The following is a 20,864-nucleotide window of genomic DNA, read 5'->3' as shown; positions in this document are numbered from 1 at the left end:
ACTTATTTACTTTCCACCACTGCAAGTATATCATGTGTTGAAGTCAGGGGGCTAAACAAAACATGTCTGACATGAGCTAAACATGTAGTAAATATGTAGTCGGACCATGACCATGGCATGAACCTATTTAATCGCAATGGAATCACCTGAAACAAGGCCTTCTCTGAAGGATAAACTGTGGTAATCACGTTGTTATAATAAGGTTTTCATACTTAGGGTATTCAGTGCTTGTTGTATTTTCCCTAACGCAATTTGCAGAGCCATCGGAACTAATTAACGATCGAGAGAGAGCGGCTCTGTGCGGTGAAATAATAGCTGACTTGCAGCACATTATCTTCTTTGTGAAACCACAGTTTACAGAGAAACGCATTAACTACATTAGCCACATCATGTCCCTATTCTGGGCATGTTGAAGGCATTCTGAAGGCAAACATTCAGCAGCCAAATAGCAGATCGACAAGCTCAAAAACACACCACATCATTTCGTGAGTGACCTTGTAGATCAGCTGGTTTTGGCAAATAATAGATGTAGAGTGGTGGTCAACCTTTTTCACACCAAGGCCTTATTCATTTGGCATTTGAGCCACGGACCACCATTTGATGGCATTTAGCGTCCCCAAAACTAAATATGTAGTTGTCGTTGGAAGATTTTGTCCACAAGTTGGTACCATTAGGAGAGATAACAGGCAAAGGGTGATCAAAATAACAATTATTCTACATTCTTTAATTGTATAGACTTCTTGTAAATTAAGTAATGCAGATGTTTAACAATTATTCAACTCTTGAGAGCATAAAATGAAACCAAATGGACCTGCAAGGGTCCATTTGGTTTCATTTTACGCTCTCAAGAGTTAAAGATCTAATAAGGGTTCATTTGGTTACCAACTCTGAATCATTTAGTTGCATGGGGACCACCTGGAACTCCCTCAAGGACCACTGTTGGTGGTCCCCGGACCACTGGTTGAGAACCACTCATGTAGAGGGAAGAAAGGAGAGGGCGCCAAGTATAGACCCCCCCTAAGGCAACCCCAGTCAATGAAGTATATGCTGTAAGCGGTTAACATGGAGATTTCAGCTAATTTTCTGTTCTGTGTTACCACTTTGCCTGTAATAACAGACGTGGGACTATCATTATGGTTATTAGGGTTTTTAGCTGAGCTGCGGAAACTGTTGTAACGAGGCTGTCTGTATACCAGTATGTCCCTGTCTGCAATGGCAATATGATTTATCAACCTCAAATAAAGTCCTTGAGTTGAAGCGTCAAATTAGATCGCTCTGTATCTGACGATTTTGCGGTCAAGAAGGTAAATTATGAACCTAGCCCCATATACTAATATAACTAGATCTACATAGCAACCCTTTGTGAGCTTGTAGTCTCTGTCTGAGAGGTGTGTTAAGCACTGGTATCTGTTTATTTTTAAAGCTGTCTCAGGAATGCTCCCCCCTTATATTCTATGTTGGATCAGAAACCTCTAGTCCCTACCAGACCCGCTCCAGTGAGTTCCTGTCGCTCATGGTTCCTCCTGCTCAGACAGGGCTAGTCAAGGCAGATTTCTGTCAGTGCTCCATTGGCTTGGAATGAGCTCCAGAAGTCCTTAAAAATGAGTTCACTTCCCTTTTTGGGTCAATTCAGGGCAATGGTTTCCAACACTTTTGTTCAAGATTGTAGCTTCTTCATTACATTGTTTTGGTGTATCTGTTTTAGTATTACTTAGTATTATTTTTTCTGTCTTCGGACTCATGTATTTTAATTATTGCTGTATATGTATGAGGATGACTACCTGTTCAACTGGCAGTACTCCGAGCTTAAATAAAGGTTATCCGAGCTTAAATAAAGGTTATGGTGAGTTTGTGAGATTGTTTGCATGCAGCACGCCACTCCTTCAGCTTGGAGCATAGTGTGATAGATTTCTTTCTTTATTAAGTCCACCACACACCAACCAACATCACCTTAATTACTGAGGGAAATCTTCAGGCTATTTCTATATTTGAACCAATGTACCTCTTCTTGCATGTTTAGATTGAGATGCTTATGTAACACAGCAGCACTATTACCTAGGCTGCTGAGCGCCAAAGAGGTTCCAACTTAAGGCCATGCACACTCCTCGTTGACATGCAGAATATTTGGGATCATCATGAACCATCATGTCTCTATGGGACCATGCAGGAGTCCATTAACAGCGCCCGGAATAGAGCACGCCGTGGCTCACAGGAATAGATTCCATTCCACAATATAGCAGGGGTTTTGAATTACTGACACATCACCCCATCACCACGATCAATGCACTTGTTGTGAATCTGAATCCCACTATATTTACTTCTTTCTGGTTGATGCAGTTTTGGATAGTAGGAAAGACAAATAATGGCATGTGGATGGCAGTGATAGTGATATTTGTTAGTTAATAGAGAAAGCTCATACTAAGATTTTAAGTGAATTGGTTTAACTTTTTTTTCCATGTACACTATAATGTGAAATCAGGATAAAATAGTATATGTTTAAAATGAAACTTTCCCCAAAACCAGTGGTGGAAAGTAACTAAGTACATTTACTTAAGTACTGTAACATTAAGCTTAAGTAACATTTTGAGGTACTTTTACTTTACTGGAGTATTTCCAATTTCCAATGATTTTGCTTCTACTCCACTACATTACGGATCCAAATATTATACTTTTACTACTCTACATTTATTTGAAAACATCCACTTTATCGGACATGTGAATATAGCCGATCTACAAGCTCACAATGCGTCTCTTGCGTCAAAAGTACATTTGTACTTTTACTTTTGGCGCTTGAAGTACATTTCGATGCCAATACTTTTGCACTTTTACCCAAGTACATTTTTTATTCAGGACCTTTACTTATAACAGAGTATTTCTATATTGCGGTATTGATACTTTTACTTAAGTAAACATTGTGAGTACTTTTTCAACCACTGCCCAAAACATAATAAAAGCTAAGGCTTTGCTGATTGGCCAGAAGAGAGCGAGGTTTATCAGCTGGTTTGCTGAGCCCGGGGTATAAATACCATGGTTCACCACACAGACACACTCCGTGGAATGACAGACTTCACAAAGCAACTTCCTGCTTTTCCTCCAATAACCTGTTGAATGTAAGTAACACATGAAAATGGGCTGTATTTTTCTAAATACCCCCCCCCCCCCTCCCCCCATACTATGTATACATATGTGAATTATGTTTATAGTTTATTATAGATTGATGTATGAATAAAACACTTCACTTCTGTATATAGAAAGTGTGTTATTGAAATATATATTTATATACAGTATATAAATGTAACCTTATAATTGGAAGAGAAGACAAGAAAAAAACTCTTACACAAATAAACAATGATGTTAATAGTGATTATATGGTATTTACCATAAGTTGGGCAAAAAAACAGCTATGGCTTCAACCCATACCTTTTCGACCAAAAGTGATCTTGTTGACTTTATTTTACTGTATGTTTAACTGTTATGTTAACTGTCATGACTGAAATAAATAAACTACAACTACTACTATCTGCATTGTTGCAGACTACCGTCAAATGTACTGTTTGAAGTTATATTGTAGCCGTGGACGAAGTTGCATGCTGTAATAATGGCTTACATAGTGAAGTGTGTCACTGAAAATGCCTATTTATTTTGTGTAGACGATAACCCAGCCTGGCTGACAGTGAGAGGCACATCTCTCACTCAACATCCGACACAAGCATGGACAAGACGAGCACAAGGTAGGTGCATATTTAACAGAAGGAGTCTGCTGGTGTGAGTACGTTTTTCTGGCATAGAATTGATTCATAAATCATGAACAAATTCTTATAAACAAACATCCGTTTGACCTGTAATACATTGTTTTCTTTATTATGTCCACACACCACCAATCATCACCTATTACCGAGGGACACCCTCAGGCTATTTCTATATTTGAACCACACAGTGCCTCTTGCATGTTTAATTAAAGTCCACCATGTGGAGCCGTTGTAGCTGTGGGAGAATGCCCTTCAGTTGTTGACCTCCCCTCCCTTCCCTATTCACAGGCTCCTACCTAATATGTTGGGATTTGGCTCAATGGCACATTCGTCAGGACTCGTGGAGCTTGCCGTGACGCTGTGCTTGAACCAGCGCAAGGAACTGTGCCCTCACGTTTGGGTGCCTATCCTGAAGCCCCAGCGACCATGCCTCCGGGCTCCGCTTTCAGAACCGCTCTCGTCTGTCATGTTAAGCCAAGCGTTTTTGACCTCGCCCATGTCTTTTTTCCTGGACGATATGGACGACGACGAATTGCTGATGCCCATCATCAAGAACAAGCGTGTGGTCTTCGCCGACTCCAAAGGATTTTCTCTCACAGCGGTTCGGGTGTTTTCGGAGGCGGAGGAGCAGTGTGGCTTGGGCCCACTGCCATCCATCCAGGATTTGGGAACCATGACAGATGTTAGTTACAGCTGCACGGTCAGCACCTGTTGCCCAGGGACTCAGCTCAAGCTGGGCTTCCCGCAGCCCTCTGCCGACTTTCAGGCCTTCCGTGCCAAGCTGGACAAGAGCATGGTGACCCTGGAGAACTGCACTGTCAGCGACCTGTCCCTCCAGGGCACCGTCCGGGTGAGGAACGTCAGCTTCAAGAAGAATGTGTGCGCGCGCGTCACCTTCAACTCCTGGCAGAGCTACAAAGATGCGCCCTGTGCATACTTGGAGAAGCGTTACGGCGGACCACAGACAGACATCTTTGAATTTGATATTCCCATTCCAAAAATTGTCGATGCCAAGAAGAAGATAGAGTTCTGTTTGAGGTATTTGCCTGGCGGACACACCACACCTTTTTGGGACAATAACGGTGGACAGAATTACGGCGTTCACGTGTCTGTAAGTTCCCATCTCTGCCATGGCAAGAGTCAGAGAGAGAGTGCATAACTATCCCTGCATTATACAATATACACACGCCCTAATGCTGTTCTTATTGCATCAGTTTTCCTTTAGCAGAGCTATTGAATGATTGTGAAGATAGGCTGAACAATGAAGAAGTATTTTACACTGTTTGCTTTGAACTGAACGTTAGAATCATCCCTCCCTGTAGCTATTCTGTGTACTTTCAGACTTTGATCCTAAACGTTTAGACATTCTCAGACACGACTTCATAACAAAGTAAATCATGAGTTCTATTTTCGTTGTATTTTTTATTTTTTTACATACTAACTTTCTGTGAAGCTTTAATATTAAAAATGATCTTCCACAGTAAATTAAATGTGTTTATTCTATTCTTAGTTCATAAACTATTGTCAATCAAAGATCACTGCTAAGCTTACATAAATGCAGGCTCTGAAAGTGACTCCTGGCCACTGATCAGTTCATGCATTTTGACCGTGCATCTGTAAGGGTCAAGGGGAGCCCTTTCGGGTATCTTTTACATCCTGTCATACTAGTGCAGCCTGAGCCAGGTCATGGATTATGACACCGGCGACAATACAGATCCCATGGGAGGTGAGAGAAACCTATCGTTGCTCAGCACTGCTGTTTATAGAACTGAAGTATGACGTCAAAGAGTGCCTGCAATGACTTTTGACATTCTCTTTTTCTTAAGAGCCTGCAGCATTGATTTGTCGTGTGACAGAGTCGTGCTCCCAAAATAGCCAATCTGCAAGCTCACAACAACACAACACCTTGCAGATTGTATTCTTGTATTCTATTCTTCTTGTATTCTCTTGCCGTGTCACTCTGCCACATGACAAAGCATAATTCACCTCTCGAGTCAGCTGATTTGAGGAAGCTACTTTCACAAGTTTGACTTTACTGTATTATGAAGTAATGTGATGTTTGTGACCTAATCTTACATCATTTCCGATTTGGTTACAGTGTGACGTTGATAATGACAGTTTGAATAATAGTTGCACACAAAATAAAAAGGTTATTTGTCACTTAGTGCTGCTATGTAGAAACTCAAATTAAACATACCTTACCGGTACTTTGTGCTGTAGGCTATACAAACATTTTAGTAAGAATAAATAGATTAGAAACAAGTAACCAAATATGAGTCAAACATAAATATAACACCAAAAATATTATTAAAATAATGCAAAAATATATACAGTATAAAAGGGACATTAAGGTACACTGTAACATCCTGAGTGTCGATTTAACTCAAGAGTTAAACTAACACTCAGGATTTTACTGCGTACAAACTTAACTATTGAAGAGGTCAGATTGTTCTCATATCAACTAAACCCCCAAAATAGTCTGGACAAACTGGCGATAAATGGAAACACACCTCTAACACTATCTATGCTAGCTAAGGGAGGGGCAGGATAGGGAAAGCAGCATGCATAATACACCCATCTCACGACGGCGTTGAGCGTCACAAATAGTAATAATATAATCTACAAGCTTGCAACGCCTTGCGGTGCAACGCGCCCTGAACTTGTAGATATGTTCTTTTCAGAGCGCGACGTCAGCATTCGAAAGACGTGTAGATTAAGTAATTAGGCTGTCCCAGACAGTAACACAGGATGAGTTCGGTCATTTAACCAGATTTCTCGCAGTCAATTCTTCCCTCAGCGGCCCACGCTGATGTTGCACACCTTGCAGCTCGGGTCTTTCTTGGCGTTGGCCGTGGTCAGACTCATCAGCTGGTGGTGCCCGCTGATCTGCTCCACGTTGCCGTGGTCCAAATGGATGGGCTCCGTGAAAAGCACCTCCAGGATGACGTCGCTGGCATGGCAGAACAGGGCCTCCTCCCCGGGTCCCTCGGCGGCAATGTACGTGAGGAACGGATTGGAGGAGATGTCCAGCATTGGGAGTCGGCTGCGGCAGAAGCTGTCCCCCTCCGATCCGCTAGGGGCCAGCACCAGAACCACGTAGTGGTAAGCGGTGTACATGCAGTAGAAGTCCGCGAAATACAGACAGGTGTCGGGGTTCAGCAGGAGTCCGGCAGGGATTTGGAAGCGCAGGGGCCCGTACGGGGAGTCTTTGGGTGGAAGGCCCGTGTCAAACTCTGTGTTGCAGCTGAGGAAAACTCCGCTCAGTTTGGCATTAATCGGGGAACCGTGGCTCCCACTGTTGTCTTTTAGGGCTGGACGCATGAGCCCTCCGCACTCAGTTCTAATCAAAAGAGACATGGAGGAAAGGGGGATTATGGTCCATACTCATATTTTGGCCATTTTGTGCGGCCATTGCATGGTGGATTAGAAACCCCAAGGTGAATGCCTTGTTATGAATGTAGGGCAAAATGGCTGCAATATGTGAATAGTCGTTTAGTGCTTCGTTTGTTGTTGTACACAACAAACAGATGTGAACGTGGCACTGACCTGACATGGTGGAAGTAGTCTGGATGCTGGTTGCGATAGAACACAGATAATTTCAACAGCCTTCCTGCTGAGTCCTTGGCCTTGTCGAGAAGTTGCTGGAGGTGATCCATGGCGTAATCTGAAACATAAAAAAAAGAACTCTATGTGTATATATTTGGTGCTGGTGGCGAAATACGACACAGACATTGTGGCGACAATCATGGACAAAATGACAGGTTCCACCTTTCTGAAACTTCACACCCCTCTGATCAGTGGGACGGGTTTGTTTTTTACACTATCGGGGTTCTTTCTTTCTTTCACCTTTATTTATTCAGGGAAGTCAATTGAGAACCAGCTCTCTTTTACAATGACGCCCTGATTACACTGTAACATAACATACAAATATATTACAAGAAAATAAACAATTCAGTACAGCTATATGTCACATTATTCCATGCAAGACATTTAAATCAATCAAGTGAAATCAAGTTCTTCAGTTTTAAAACGGATTGTAAACAGTTCCACATTTGGGGGGCATATTGAAAGATGTCTTACCCAGTTCAGAATTAATATCAGGCAATTTATTGAGTAAGGCCTTATAGATAAAAAACAGTGCAACGCTGTTCTCGTCTCATAGCCAATGATGGCCAACCAACCTTCTCATAAAGCCTACAGTGATGAGTGAGGAAACCCATCTCCGGTTGTAAACCGGAGGGCAGAGTGGTAGATTGTGTCCAGTGATTTAAGTAAGTTACTGATGAAGTCAAAGCAAGCTTTATTTCTATAGAGAAATGCTAATGTTGGTTTTAAAGGATAGTTTGTCGTCTATCCATATGCCTAGATACTTATGGCTTGAGACTCTTTCAATAAGAGATCCCCTCTGTAGTGGTTAGGTTATTCAAATTTCTCTTATGGGTCTTGAGCTAAAAGGTTTAAGAACCACTGCTCCAAAGGACTCGGATTAGACTCAGGGATAATATTCATCCACACCAAGTGCTAATTGTCTCCACCAGCCGAAGGCATGGGGAGAGTATGTTTTGCACTCCGTCCGTCCGTCCGTGTGTCCGTGTGTCCGTGTGTCCGTCCGTCCGTCCGTGACCAGCTAATCTCAACCACCGTTAACCCGGTCGATGCCAAATTTTGCACACACACTCCCTGGATGCCAACCATGAACCTCTGCCCCAAACTTTCCAGAACGGCCTGTTATAGCGCCACCAGGAGGCCGCTTTGTGCAAAACAAGTTTTTGCACAGTACACCTACAGATTTTGTCCAAACATCACGCAAATTGGTACACAGTCTCTCTAGAGCCATTCAACCAAACCGGTCTTTCAGATTTCTCAGACTCCATCCTGATTGGTTAAGATTGGCTTCCAAAATTCACAGGAGTGCTCAGTTTCAAACAAAATGCTGCAAATCATGAACACATCGCGTGATTTCCGTGAAATTGTGCACCCACATTCCCACTAGGCCCAGGACAAAATGCCACATGAACAATTTCAACTCAGCCTCAAGGTGGCGCTATAACTGGCCCAAAAGTGTTTTTACCTCTAACTGCACGGATCTGTGGATAACTTTCTATGCCAACTCCCTAGAGGCCAAGGAAAAACCTTTGCCTGGAATGTTTCACATCTGCTCTTTATAGCGCCACCAGGAGGCCGACATATGTAAAACACATTTTCTATTATTTGTATCTGAAACTTTCATGGACTAATTGTGAATAGACTATGTAGCAAGGTCACTGTCATCCTGGTGGAGACCTGTGCCCAGTAGGGCACTTTTTCTAGTTTGTTTTTGTTTTTTAAAATAAATGAAATCCCTCTTTTGGCTACTAAATTGAAGTCAACATGCCTTACGAAGGCAATATTATACGCTAAAACTCAGTGACAGGCAGGTTCAGTCTGCCTGCTAATGGCTTGATTATTGAAACCAAACTGCCTGTTGTGGATGACATTAGACTGAAAACCTTGAGTTTTAGTTATTTAATCAGTAATAATCTCACGGAAGTGACCCTTCACTTGACTCTGCCCCCTAGTTCAGAAGCTCCTATACACTTTACTATAACTTTATGATCACTAGCAATATAATAATATAAACAATAAACCTTTGAATCAGCTTGAAATATTTCTTGGCATTTCGTGCAACATGGCTGAGAGTCTATAAGCCCTGCAATCCTAACAGATGTAAAAGTTTCACTAAACCACATTAATTAAAGGTTCAGTATTGAAAGCTTTATCTTAGAGGGGAATACCACTCATTAACAACATTTTACTTTGTCATTAATATGTGATTCACACACACGCACACTTCAATTCAATTCAATTCAAAGGGCTTTATTGGCATGACAAAACATACGTTTACATTGCCAAAGCACAATACAGCAATACAATCAAAACAAAAATTATGTACATTTGAAAGTCAGAATCTTCAATAGATCAATTTCTATGTACCAATATCACTGGATGCAGGTATAGTGCAGGAATATACACAATATATACACACAGACACACACACACACACACACACACACACACACACACACACACACACACACACACAAACACACATGAGTTATTTAATTATGATATAATAATTACACGCAGGTCTGCTGGGAGACAGCAGGGTGTCGTTGGCTGTTTGTCGTAGAACGGCGATTCTGCCTGCTGCTCTCTCCTCTTTGGTACGAGGCGACGCCCGACAGAGGAAGATGCCTCCGGAACTTCCCCGCTCCGAACACGTGGAACAGCGGGTTGAGGCAGCAGTGGTAGTACGCCAGTGTGTGGGTGATGTAGTACGCGTAAAACAACGCGTCAGTCTTCAGCGACTCCACGTCGATCGCCAGGGTATCCAAAAAGAGCATGACGTTGTACGGTACCCAGCAAAAGAAAAACACGACAGTTATTGCCGCAATCAGTTTTACAGCCTGCTGCTGTCTTTTCATTGCGCACCGCCTGACGATCATGAATATGTGGAAGTAGCAGAAAAAGACGACGGCGAAAGGCAGGAGACAGAAGAGGCCTATGTGGAGGTAGGAGTTCAGTCGTCGGGCCAGTGGATCTGGGTCTTCTTCACACAAAACACCAGAATAATCATCACGTTCAGTCAGTTCATAGTTACAAGTGTTCCAGAAGCTTACAGCGACACAGACCAGCCATATGGCGACGCTAGCCCAACGCACCCAGAGCGCCCTGCGGCCCTGTGCGGACGGAGAGGCAGCGTGGACCACAGCCACATATCGGTCCATGGACATGGCGGTGAGCAGCATCATGAAAGCGTCGATCCCCAAGGTGAAGAGGCCGTTCATCATTTTGCAGGCCCAGTCCCCAAAGCTCCAGCCGTGGAGTTGGTAAGACGCCCAAAATGGCAGAGTCACGGTCAAGAAGAGGTCGGAGATTACAAGCTGCAGAAGCAGACAGTCAGGCGGTGTCCTCTTGCCTCTTTCTCGAAGAAGAAGAACCCACAGGAGGAAGCTATTGCTGGGCAGACTAATGCAAAAGATTAGGCTATAGCTAATGGCGGAGAAGAGTCTTATTGAGTAATCTTCATCGTCTATCAACTCTATGGAACCGTTGGTGTAGTCGGTGTACAGAGGCTCTGTGGTGAAGTTTTCCATTCTTTTCAAGTTGAGAGGTTTTGAGGATCATAGGATGTTAACCCTGAAAGAGGACACAGTTTCCAGCTAATCAGATATATTTCTTTATATATTGTTTTTAATTAAAAATAACTTCTAACCATCCAAAGTGAAAACAGAAAATATACTCAGACTGAGAGACCCAATCAGTGACAATGTAAACAAAAGGGGTTGCTATATTAACATAAATATCTCTATGGTTTTGCTCACATTGGTTTGTAAAAAATAGAATAGAATTATGTTAAGACGGTCCCAAAAACACATTTTCCATTTAGAGATCAAACACAAGAATGTACATATTACTCCACATTAAAATAAATAGAAAATAATCACAAATTAGCTTTTTCTATAACAATCAAGACATCCCTTACCTTGTGCCTGTTACTCAGTGCAACTCTGTCTGACTCTTCAGCTGAATCTAAAGACAGACTTCCTTTCAGGGCAATGTGTCTTAAAATATGCACTGCTTGTGCTTGGAGAGAGAACTGTGTTCACGTATGTATACGTAGGACTGCAAAAGAGCAAGGAAGTGACACTTCACTTGACTCTGTCTGGCCCCTGGTTGAAATGTTCCTGTATTTTACTGTATAGAGTAGACTGTATGATCCCATCTGGCAATATACACTTTGGATCAGCTTCAAATATTTCTTGGCATTGATAAGTCTGCTTAGAAAAAATATGAATCACAGAAGAAGAGAGTCTTAAAGCTGATACTCCTAACAGGAGCTGTAAAGGTTCTAACTAAACATCTATAAACATTCTTAGAACTTTCTCTTAGAATCTTCTAATGGTTCTTTACTTATATATGTATTTATTTTTATAATAATATGAAAAGGAGGCATATACAAATGTTAATGAATTGGCCCAATTCAATTGGGTCAAACAGACTTAACTTAATTGCTTGGTTGTGCATGGGTCAGCTAAAAAGGTTTTAGTCCAGTACCTGCCTGTAGACCCTATCGCAATTTGGTGTTGGGGGAATTTCTCACTTGAACTAAGTCAATGGGTCCCTAGACATGAAAGATCAATGAGGTGCTTGTCCGCCATAGTGCCACGAATGGCGCAATGGCCACATCAAAAATGGCCGCCATCGGCTATGATGAAAATCCAACCTTTTTGTTTTTTAGTGTTTAAGCACATGTAATACATTCATTTTGACTAATTGTGGTGTGTGGAATTCATTTCTGATATTGTTTTGATGATTTGGGGTGATTTTGACCTTGAAAGGTCATAGTCAAGGTCATTTTGCTATTCCACAGACCTTGGCCATAACTTGTCCATTTTTAGGAGTAAGAACAGGAACAATAAGTCTATTTCAACTAAATCTGACTCTTAAAATTAATTTCTGATATTGTTTTGACCATTAGGGATCATCCTGTCATTGAATTATTGATGTTAATGTCATTTTTCAATAATTCGATTATGATTCTTTAGTCGCTTTTACTATATATTTTCATGATTTGTTTTCTTTACATAAACAAAATACATGGGCATGAGCAAAACAACAACAGCACCATATGTGCTGTGTGAATAAGCCCATTGTACAAAAGACTCTGTCCATGGCCCAAATGAGCCAATTCATTGCTATGGCAACCCCATAGTGGAGGTAAGTCAATATATCATAAGAATCGTTCACTTGATGGTACAAGCACCAAATTTGGTACACAAGTGCTTCAGAACCTACTCTCTCAGAAAAGTACGTTGTCCACTTGAAAAACTAAATGGCCACCATTTTTCAAGATGGCCGCCAAATGAAAAGGGCCTTTTGTGGCAGTTCTGGACAACCGTGGGTCCGACCAACTCGAGACCGGGCACTGCACTCCCTGTGTGTGTGTGGAACGTGTCGAATTTGGTGAAGTCAGTGGGGCAAACGGTTCTCGGGTTACATGGATTACAGATGTACAGACACACACAGACTTGAATATATGTCAATGGGCAATGCCCATTGGGGGGTTTTTTAGATGATGGGTAAGAAGAGAGAGATGTGATGTCAGGTGGTGTGGGCTAAGAAGTGGTCAGGGCTAAGATAAAGTATATGAGATGTACAGTAAGTGCAAAGAGAGATGGTGAGGGAGGGAGAAAATTATTTGTACCAATTGACCAAACAGTAGACAGTAGTGTAACAGGTTAAGGTGAGCATAGAGATGGAAATGTTCTAGCAAGTGAAGCCAGTGTATTGAGAATATGGGACATATGTGTCAGGAGTTATTTGCCGTACGGTTGGAAACGGTGGCACTGATGAAAAGGAGGCAGAGCTGGAGGTGGCAGAATTAAGGATGCTATGCTTCTCATTAGGAGTGAAAAGGAAGGACTTGATCAGAAATGACTAAATTAGAGGATCAGCCCAGGTTAGAAGGTTTGGGGATAAAGCAAGAGAGGTGAGGTTGAGATGGTTTAGACATGTGAAAAGGAGGGATGAGGGTACATTGGGAGAAGGATGCTGAAGATGTAGCTGCCAGGTAAGAGGATGGCCAAAGACGAGGTTTAAGGATGCTGTGAGAGATGACATGAAGGTGGCAGGTCACAGAGGAAGATGTAGAAAACAAAACCAAAAGGGGTCCTCCCCTTTTCCCTGTGCGTGCACACACACACACACGGTACTGTACAGTACACTACAGTATGTTACAGTACAGTATTGTAAAGTACAGTAACGTGCGGTACGGCATGGTACAGTATGATACCATAAGGTATGGTACAGTACAGTATGATGCCGTACAGTAAGGTACAGTATGATACCATACCGTACCGTACCTTACTGTATGGTATCATACTGTACAATACTGTACTGTACTGTACTGTACCGTACTGCATGGTACCATACTGTACCATACTGTACCTTACTGTATGGTATCATACTGTACAATACTGTACTGTACTGTACTGTACTGTACCGTACTGCATGGTACCATACTGTACCATACTGTACCTTACTGTATGGTATCATACTGTACCTTACTGTACTGTACGGCATCATACTGTACTGTACCATACCTTATGGTATCATACTGTACCATGCCGTACCGCACGTTACTGTACTTTACCATACTGTACTGTAACATACTGTAGTGTACTGTAGAGTACCGTGTGTGTGTGTGTGTGTGTGTGTGTGTGTGTGTGTGTGTGTGTGTGTGTGTGTGTGTGTGTGTGCACGCACAGGGAAAAGGGGAGGACCCCTTTTGGTTTTGTTTTCTACATCTTCCTCTGTGACCTGCCACCTTCATGTCATCTCTCACAGCATCCTTAAACCTTGTCTTTGGCCATCCTCTTACCTGGCAGCTACATCTTCAGCATCCTTCTCCCAATGTACCCTCATCCCTCCTTTTCACATGTCTAAACCATCTCAACCTCACCTCTCTTGCTTTATCCCCAAACCTTCTAACCTGGGCTGATCCTCTAATTCAGTAATTTCTGATAATGTCCTTCCTTTTCACTCCTAATGAGAACCATAGCATCCTTAATTCTGCCACCTCCAGCTGTGCCTCCTTTTCATCAGTGCCACCGTTTCCAACCGTACGGCATGGCTGGTCTCACTACCATCGTATACATCTTCCCTCTCACTGGTAGCCTTCTGTCACAAATAACTCCTGACACATATGTCCCATATTCTCAATACACTGGCTTCACTTGCTAGAACATTTCCATCTCTATACTCACCTTAACGTGATACACTACTGTCTACTGTTTGGTCAATTGGTACAAATCATTTTCTCCCTCCCTCACCATCTCTCTTTGCACTTACTGTACATCTCATATACTTTATCTTAGCCCTGACCACTTCTTAGCCCACACCACCTGACATCACATCTCTCTCTTCTTACCCATCATCTAAAAAAAACCCCAATGGGCATTGCCCATTGACATATATTCAAGTCTGTGTGTGTCTGTACATCTGTAATCCATGTAACCCGAGAACCGTTTGCCCCACCGACTTCGACACACACGTTCCACACACACACACAGGGAGTGCAGTGCCCGGTCTCGAGTTGGTCGGACCCACGGTTGTCCAGAACTGCCACAAAAGGCCCTTTTCATTTGGCGGCCATCTTGAAAAATGGTGGCCATTTAGTTTTTTCAAGTGGACAACGTACTTTTCTGAGAGAGTAGGTTCTGAAGCACTTGTGTACCAAATTTGGTGCTTGTACCATCAAGTGAACGATTCTTATGATATATTGACTTACCTCCACTATGGGGTTGCCATAGCAATGAATTGGCTCATTTGGGCCATGGACAGAGTATTTTGTACAATGGGCTTATTCACACAGCACATATGGTGCTGTTGTTGTTTTTCTCATGCCCATGTATTTTGTTTATGTAAAGAAAACAAATCATGAAAATATATAGTAAAAGCGACTAAAGAATCATAATCGAATTATTGAAAAATGACATTAACATCAATAATTCAATGACAGGATGATCCCTAATGGTCAAAACAATATCAGAAATTAATTTTAAGAGTCAGATTTAGTTGAAATAGACTTATTGTTCCTGTTCTTACTCCTAAAAATGGACAAGTTATGGCCAAGGTCTGTGGAATAGCAAAATTACCTTGACTATGACCTTTCAAGGTCAAAATCACCCCAAATCATCAAAACAATATCAGAAATGAATTCCACACACCACAATTAGTCAAAATGAATGTATTACATGTGCTTAAACACTAAAAAACAAAAAGGTTGGATTTTCATCATAGCCGATGGCGGCCATTTTTGATGTGGCCATTGCGCCATTCGTGGCACTATGGCGGACAAGCACCTCATTGATCTTTCATGTCTAGGGACCCATTGACTTAGTTCAAGTGAGAAATTCCCCCAACACCAAATTGCGATAGGGTCTACAGGCAGGTACTGGACTATTTGGGAATTTGTGTTAAAGTATTTCATTCATTGTCTCCACCAGGCCGAAGGCATGGGGGGAGAGTATGTTTTGCACTCCGTCCGTCCGTCCGTCCGTCCGTCCGTCCGTCTGTGTGTGTGTGTGTGTGTGTGTGTGTGTGTGTGTGTGTGTGTGTGTGTGTGTCCGTGAGCAGCTAATCTCCGGCACCGTTAACCCGGTCGATGCCAAATTTTGCACACACACTCCCTGGATGCCAACGATGAACCTCTGCCCCAAAATTTCCAGAACGGCCTGTTATAGCGCCACCAGGAGGCCGCTTTGTGCAAAACAAGTTTTTGCACAGTACACCTACATTTTGTCCAAACATCGCGCAAATTGGTACACAGTCTCTCTAGAGCCATTCAACGAAACGGGTCTTTCAGATTTCTCAGACTCCATCCTGATTGGTTAAGATTGGCTTCCAAAGTTCACAGGAGTGCTCAGTTTCAAACAAAATGCTGCAAATCATGAACACATCGCATGATTTCCGTGAAATTGTGCACGCACATTCCCACTAGGCCGAGGAAGAAATGCCACATGAACAATTTCAACTCAGCCTCAAGGTGGCGCTATAACTGGTTTACTTTTGTTGCCCTTTTATCCAACCACCAGATGAAGGCAAGCTGCAATGTCCTACATTCCTATCCTGGTGGAGACCTGTGCCCAGAAGGGCACTTTTTCTAGTTACAACTATTAATATATCGTTCACCACTGTTGTCATATAGTGGTGGTGTGGACTATACAGTATAGTGCGCGGTATCATGGGTGGCAGGGTGGACCATAAGACTGCAATTTTGCAATGTCTGCTTTTCAATGCTAATGAATGTAAAGTGCTGTCTGAAATGGCTTTGTTTCTGCTGTGCACAGAAGAGGCTCCCTTTATGTTCCTCCTACCTTGCTGTCATAGACTAATGTTACATAAGCAGCAGCATATTATCGCCACTGTCAGGTGGAAAGCTCATGTTCAAAACAGTTACTTTTCACGATTCAGATTTTTTAAAATAGCAAAAGTAGCAGATATGCAATCTCAAAACGTTGTGTGACGTTTGTATAGTATAGGGCATTAATTTAAAAGAAACAAAAACAAGTTGCAATAGATAGATAAGAGGTTTCTGATAGATAAGAGGTTTCTGACAGACGGCAACATTATCCCATTATTTAATACTTTGGATATTCAATATAGCAGATATTCAAGCTCATAGCGTGTCACTTCGTGCTGTGCTATGAGCTTGTAGATCTGCTATTCTTTTTTGCACGAAAATCTGTGCAAATCTTATACACGTTTATACACATACAACGAGGAGAGAACATGCCCCCCATCATGCAGCGCCAACAACATACCCAGTGGGAATCAAAACCGAGACCTTCTAGCTGTGAGGTGACGGCTCTACCGACTGCGCCACCGCGTGCCCCCGGCCTGTATGTATGTCATACCTCCTGTGCAGAACTCCACCACCTGGCTCCACTCTGACACTAGGTAGTCTCCGTCTGGCTGACGGACCGCGGTTTGGACTGCGACGCAGTACTCTGTCCGTGGGCTCAGGAACCAGTGTCCCCTCACTGCCATGGGCAGAGGGACGGCTTTGGCCACTAGTTTGGTTGGCACGTCCTGTGTAGAGATAACAGAGCACATCATGGCGTAGGGTCAGTGGTGGAAAGTAACCAAGTACATTTACTCAATACTTGAGAGTACACGTTTGAAGACATTAACCACTTCAGCCCTATATACATTTCGGCCATTTGAAAATAGCCTTCCTACAATAAGCTCACACAACACTATAGCCTACTGTATGTTGAACAGAATGTGTTGTTCATACAAAGAAAATGTAAATCATGTTCTTAGAGACTGTGATTAATTTGTTATTCAAATCAAGCAGGCCCAGGCCGTAGCGTAACGGTCTGGGCACCGGACTGGTGATCCAGTCGCGGTGTGCCGCGGGTTCGACTCCCGGACCCGACACGGCCTTTACCGCATGTCATCCCCCCATCTCTCTCCCGTTTCCTGTCAGCCTACTTTCTATCCCTTAAAAAATCAATAAAGGCGTAAGCCGCAAAAAAATATCTTAAAAAAAAAAAAAAAAAAATCAAGCAAGCAAAATGTTAAATGCAATTCGTTGTTTTGCTCCATAGACCAGACTGCAGTCAGCGGTCCGTTTGAAGCCCGCAGCACTTCAAATCAGCGGCATTACGTTGGCCATGACCTCTCAGAGGCACAGCTAATTACAACAAGCTCAGAGGGGTACATATATCCATGGCAACACGGCTGATGTTTTGTGTTCGCTTCACTTTTTCATTCATGGTTATTGTGGTTCTATCCCACAGATTCAAGAGATGAAGCATACAGTATAGGCCTATATGACAGCCAAAATTAACATCAACTAAGAGATAATAAAGGAAGAGAAAAAAAGAGTGCAAGATATGGGGAGTTTTAGTTGCTGATGAATTACTCTAGGTGAAAAGATCTTGGTATATACTAGGGATGAAAGATAACTCAAGATAAGACAACACTCACAAAAGCTCTGCGTGCAGCCAATTAAAAACAGGCTAAATCTCTTTGCAGTACAAGGAGGTTTAATAAGGCCTAATACAATCTCTGTACTGTAAAGACAATTACTCATCTCTCTGTGTGCGCCGTCAACAATACACTTTGAGTGTCAATTGTTTATTTTGTGATCCCAACTAATTACCGTCACTAATTGGTTATGTTATGCAACAGTTATACAACATTGATAATTCATGTATTATGTTCAGAGGAAGCCAATAATAGCCCCCCCCCACACACACACACACACACACACACACACACACACAAACGCACTATTATTAAATCAAATGTATTAGTCACTATTCACTGATATGCTTGATGTTCATCAACTTCATGGAATAATGAGCACAGCCTGTGTTGACAGATGCCTGCCACTCGAAGAAAAGCGATGCAAAAACAAACGTTGAATTAACGTTTAGACCAGTAATCCTATAGCTATTCTGGATTAAAATGTTGTTTTTCTATAGGTTTCTGCCCCTTCATGTTGAAAACAATGACTGTGCACATTTTCAATTTCGCCATAGGACAGACGAGTGTCACAGCATCAACACTACCCCAGATTACATCATTCTGCAGAGAGCCATTTCAGATACACTCACCTCAAGGTAAGTGCTGTAGGCTTTTTCCGCTGTTAAGTGTTAAACCCAGCTATAGACTGCGAAATAACACCATGCATGGTCTCCTTTGAACCATCCTCTCACGCCTCTCATGTCACAAGGGCACTTAAGGAGAAGATGTGAGTGTGCGTGTATCACATTATGCACAACATGAGAAGCAAGACATGGATATGGACTTGAACATATAGACACCTTAACCATGGCATATTTTAGACATGTCATTCTGTAGGTGAGAATTTATGATACTTAATTATTTTTTTTCAGTTTACATTGCATCACGTAATGACATGCAAACATAGCAGATCTACAAGCTCACAGTCAAAACATCACATCGCAGAAATTCCCTTTTTTGCAATAAAGAAATAAAATAGGCCTGTATTGAAAGGTATTTGAAAATACTGCCAAAAGGACTACTTCACCGATTTTCAACACATCTTCATATATTTGATTCTCATTCATGCTCATAATATGGTACCCTTTTTGTCTATGCAGTCCTTTGTTTAAACTTTGTTTTTATTTTCCAAACAAAACAAACAAAACTTTTTTAATACCAAATTGTAGTTGTGGAGCTTGTAGTTTGGCTGTTTTCACAATATTTATCTGCGGAACTGAGTCAAACTAAATGTAATGCCTATGAATTCAAAGTGCTTGTCAGGGTGTGTGGGGTCCCCAGTTCAAATATGATTATTTTTGGGGTGGTCAAGAGACGTCACCAGAGTTGCTCACCCAGCGCATGAGGCGTTCTTCCGGGTTGGAACAGAGTGCATTCTGAGATTGGTTTATGGGCCATACGTGAAAGAGCTGGGCCGTTCATAGTATTGCTCATTGCGCACGTTCACGTATGAAACATAGCGTTCACGTATGGAGCATAGCGTTCACATATGGAGCATAGCACGTGCACTTATGACGCATAGTAGTGCAATACCACTTTCGGCCACCATGTCTTTTTCGCGTCAGTGTTTCCTCTCGGTCACGTCTCTATTATATATAAGATACTCTAAGGCATGGGTTTTCAACAGGTGGTCCGTGGACCACTGGTGGTCCGTGGAGGTATTGCATGTGGTCCCTGACCATGCATTTAGTAATGTAGGATTTGTTGATTTGTTTTAAATGTTCTTCCCACTAGTTGAGAAACCGTGAACTGAATGACCTGGTGACCTATGATGAGTCCATCCATGTAGTCATTTACTGACAAGTTGGAGTTCAAGAGATTCAATAGAAAAAGGGAGTTAGATTCTCAAGAAGGGGGAAGTGCACCGGATTGTCTGGTTGAGTCATTATTATTAGGACATTTTACCAGTAGTAGTCAACGGTTGAGAAACAGTGGGATGTATACACATGGGATGCATAGCAAGTATAGCAGCATAGCAAAAGCACTAATCTTAGCCCATATCCCCACCCAACACAATAGTGGTCCCCAGGTTGATATAAGTCAGGGTGGTGGTCCCTGGTTCACAATCAGTTGAAAACCCCTGCTCTAAGGTCACGGCCTGAAATGTTTGGGAACCACTGTAGCAGTGAATGTGTGGAGCAGTTCCACTCACCCTGTGTTTGAAGCGGACGTCCGAGCTCTCCTTCCGGCTCAGGTCTAGGAAGAAGTGTGTGGCCCTGGCGGTGTCCTCCGGGATCATGTCCCACCCGATGCGGAAGGAATCACAGCTCACCTCGCATATCTGGATGTTATGGGGGGTGGAGAGCGGCGATGTGTCCACGTCTGCCATGTTAGCTGTCAAAGTAAAAGAGATTAATCAGATCATCATCAGGCCAGATGCAACCTGGAACCATCTGCCCACATCTGTTAAAGAGACTAAATTGTGTCAGACAATATTCAGAGTGAGCACCAAGCAACAAACGGGGGAAAATTGTGAAACAATTCAGAAGTGCCACTGCAGCGGTTGAGTGCACCGCAGACAGAATTCAATTAACC

The 20,864-nt window shown here is 42.5% G+C and overlaps 2 protein-coding genes across 2 annotated transcripts; one reads left to right on the top strand and one right to left on the bottom strand.

The window, feature by feature from the left end:
- The first annotated feature begins 3,035 nt into the window (after positions 1–3,035).
- On the top strand, positions 3,036–5,228 carry ppp1r3c2b (protein phosphatase 1 regulatory subunit 3C2, duplicate b). Its single transcript, XM_083784033.1, has 3 exons — positions 3,036–3,110; positions 3,651–3,731; positions 4,038–5,228. Exons 2-3 carry the CDS (start codon positions 3,712–3,714, stop codon positions 4,906–4,908), a joined length of 891 nt encoding a protein of 296 aa, XP_083640159.1. The 5' UTR covers positions 3,036–3,110; positions 3,651–3,711; the 3' UTR covers positions 4,909–5,228.
- Positions 5,229–6,372: 1,144 nt separating this feature from the next.
- On the bottom strand, positions 6,373–20,658 carry phyhip (phytanoyl-CoA 2-hydroxylase interacting protein; the record flags this gene model as incomplete). Its single annotated transcript, XM_083785054.1, has 4 exons — positions 6,373–7,089; positions 7,296–7,413; positions 17,210–17,384; positions 20,482–20,658. 4 exons carry the CDS (start codon positions 20,656–20,658, stop codon positions 6,543–6,545), a joined length of 1,017 nt encoding a protein of 338 aa, XP_083641180.1. The 3' UTR covers positions 6,373–6,542.
- Positions 20,659–20,864: the final 206 nt, after the last annotated feature.

The sequence above is a fragment of the Protomyctophum parallelum genome (genome assembly GCF_964188405.1).
Source record: "Protomyctophum parallelum genome assembly, chromosome: 15".
Lineage (NCBI taxonomy): Eukaryota > Metazoa > Chordata > Actinopteri > Myctophiformes > Myctophidae > Protomyctophum > Protomyctophum parallelum.
The sequence above is the reverse complement of the archived record's forward strand: the minus strand, read 5'-3'. Positions and strand labels throughout refer to the sequence as shown.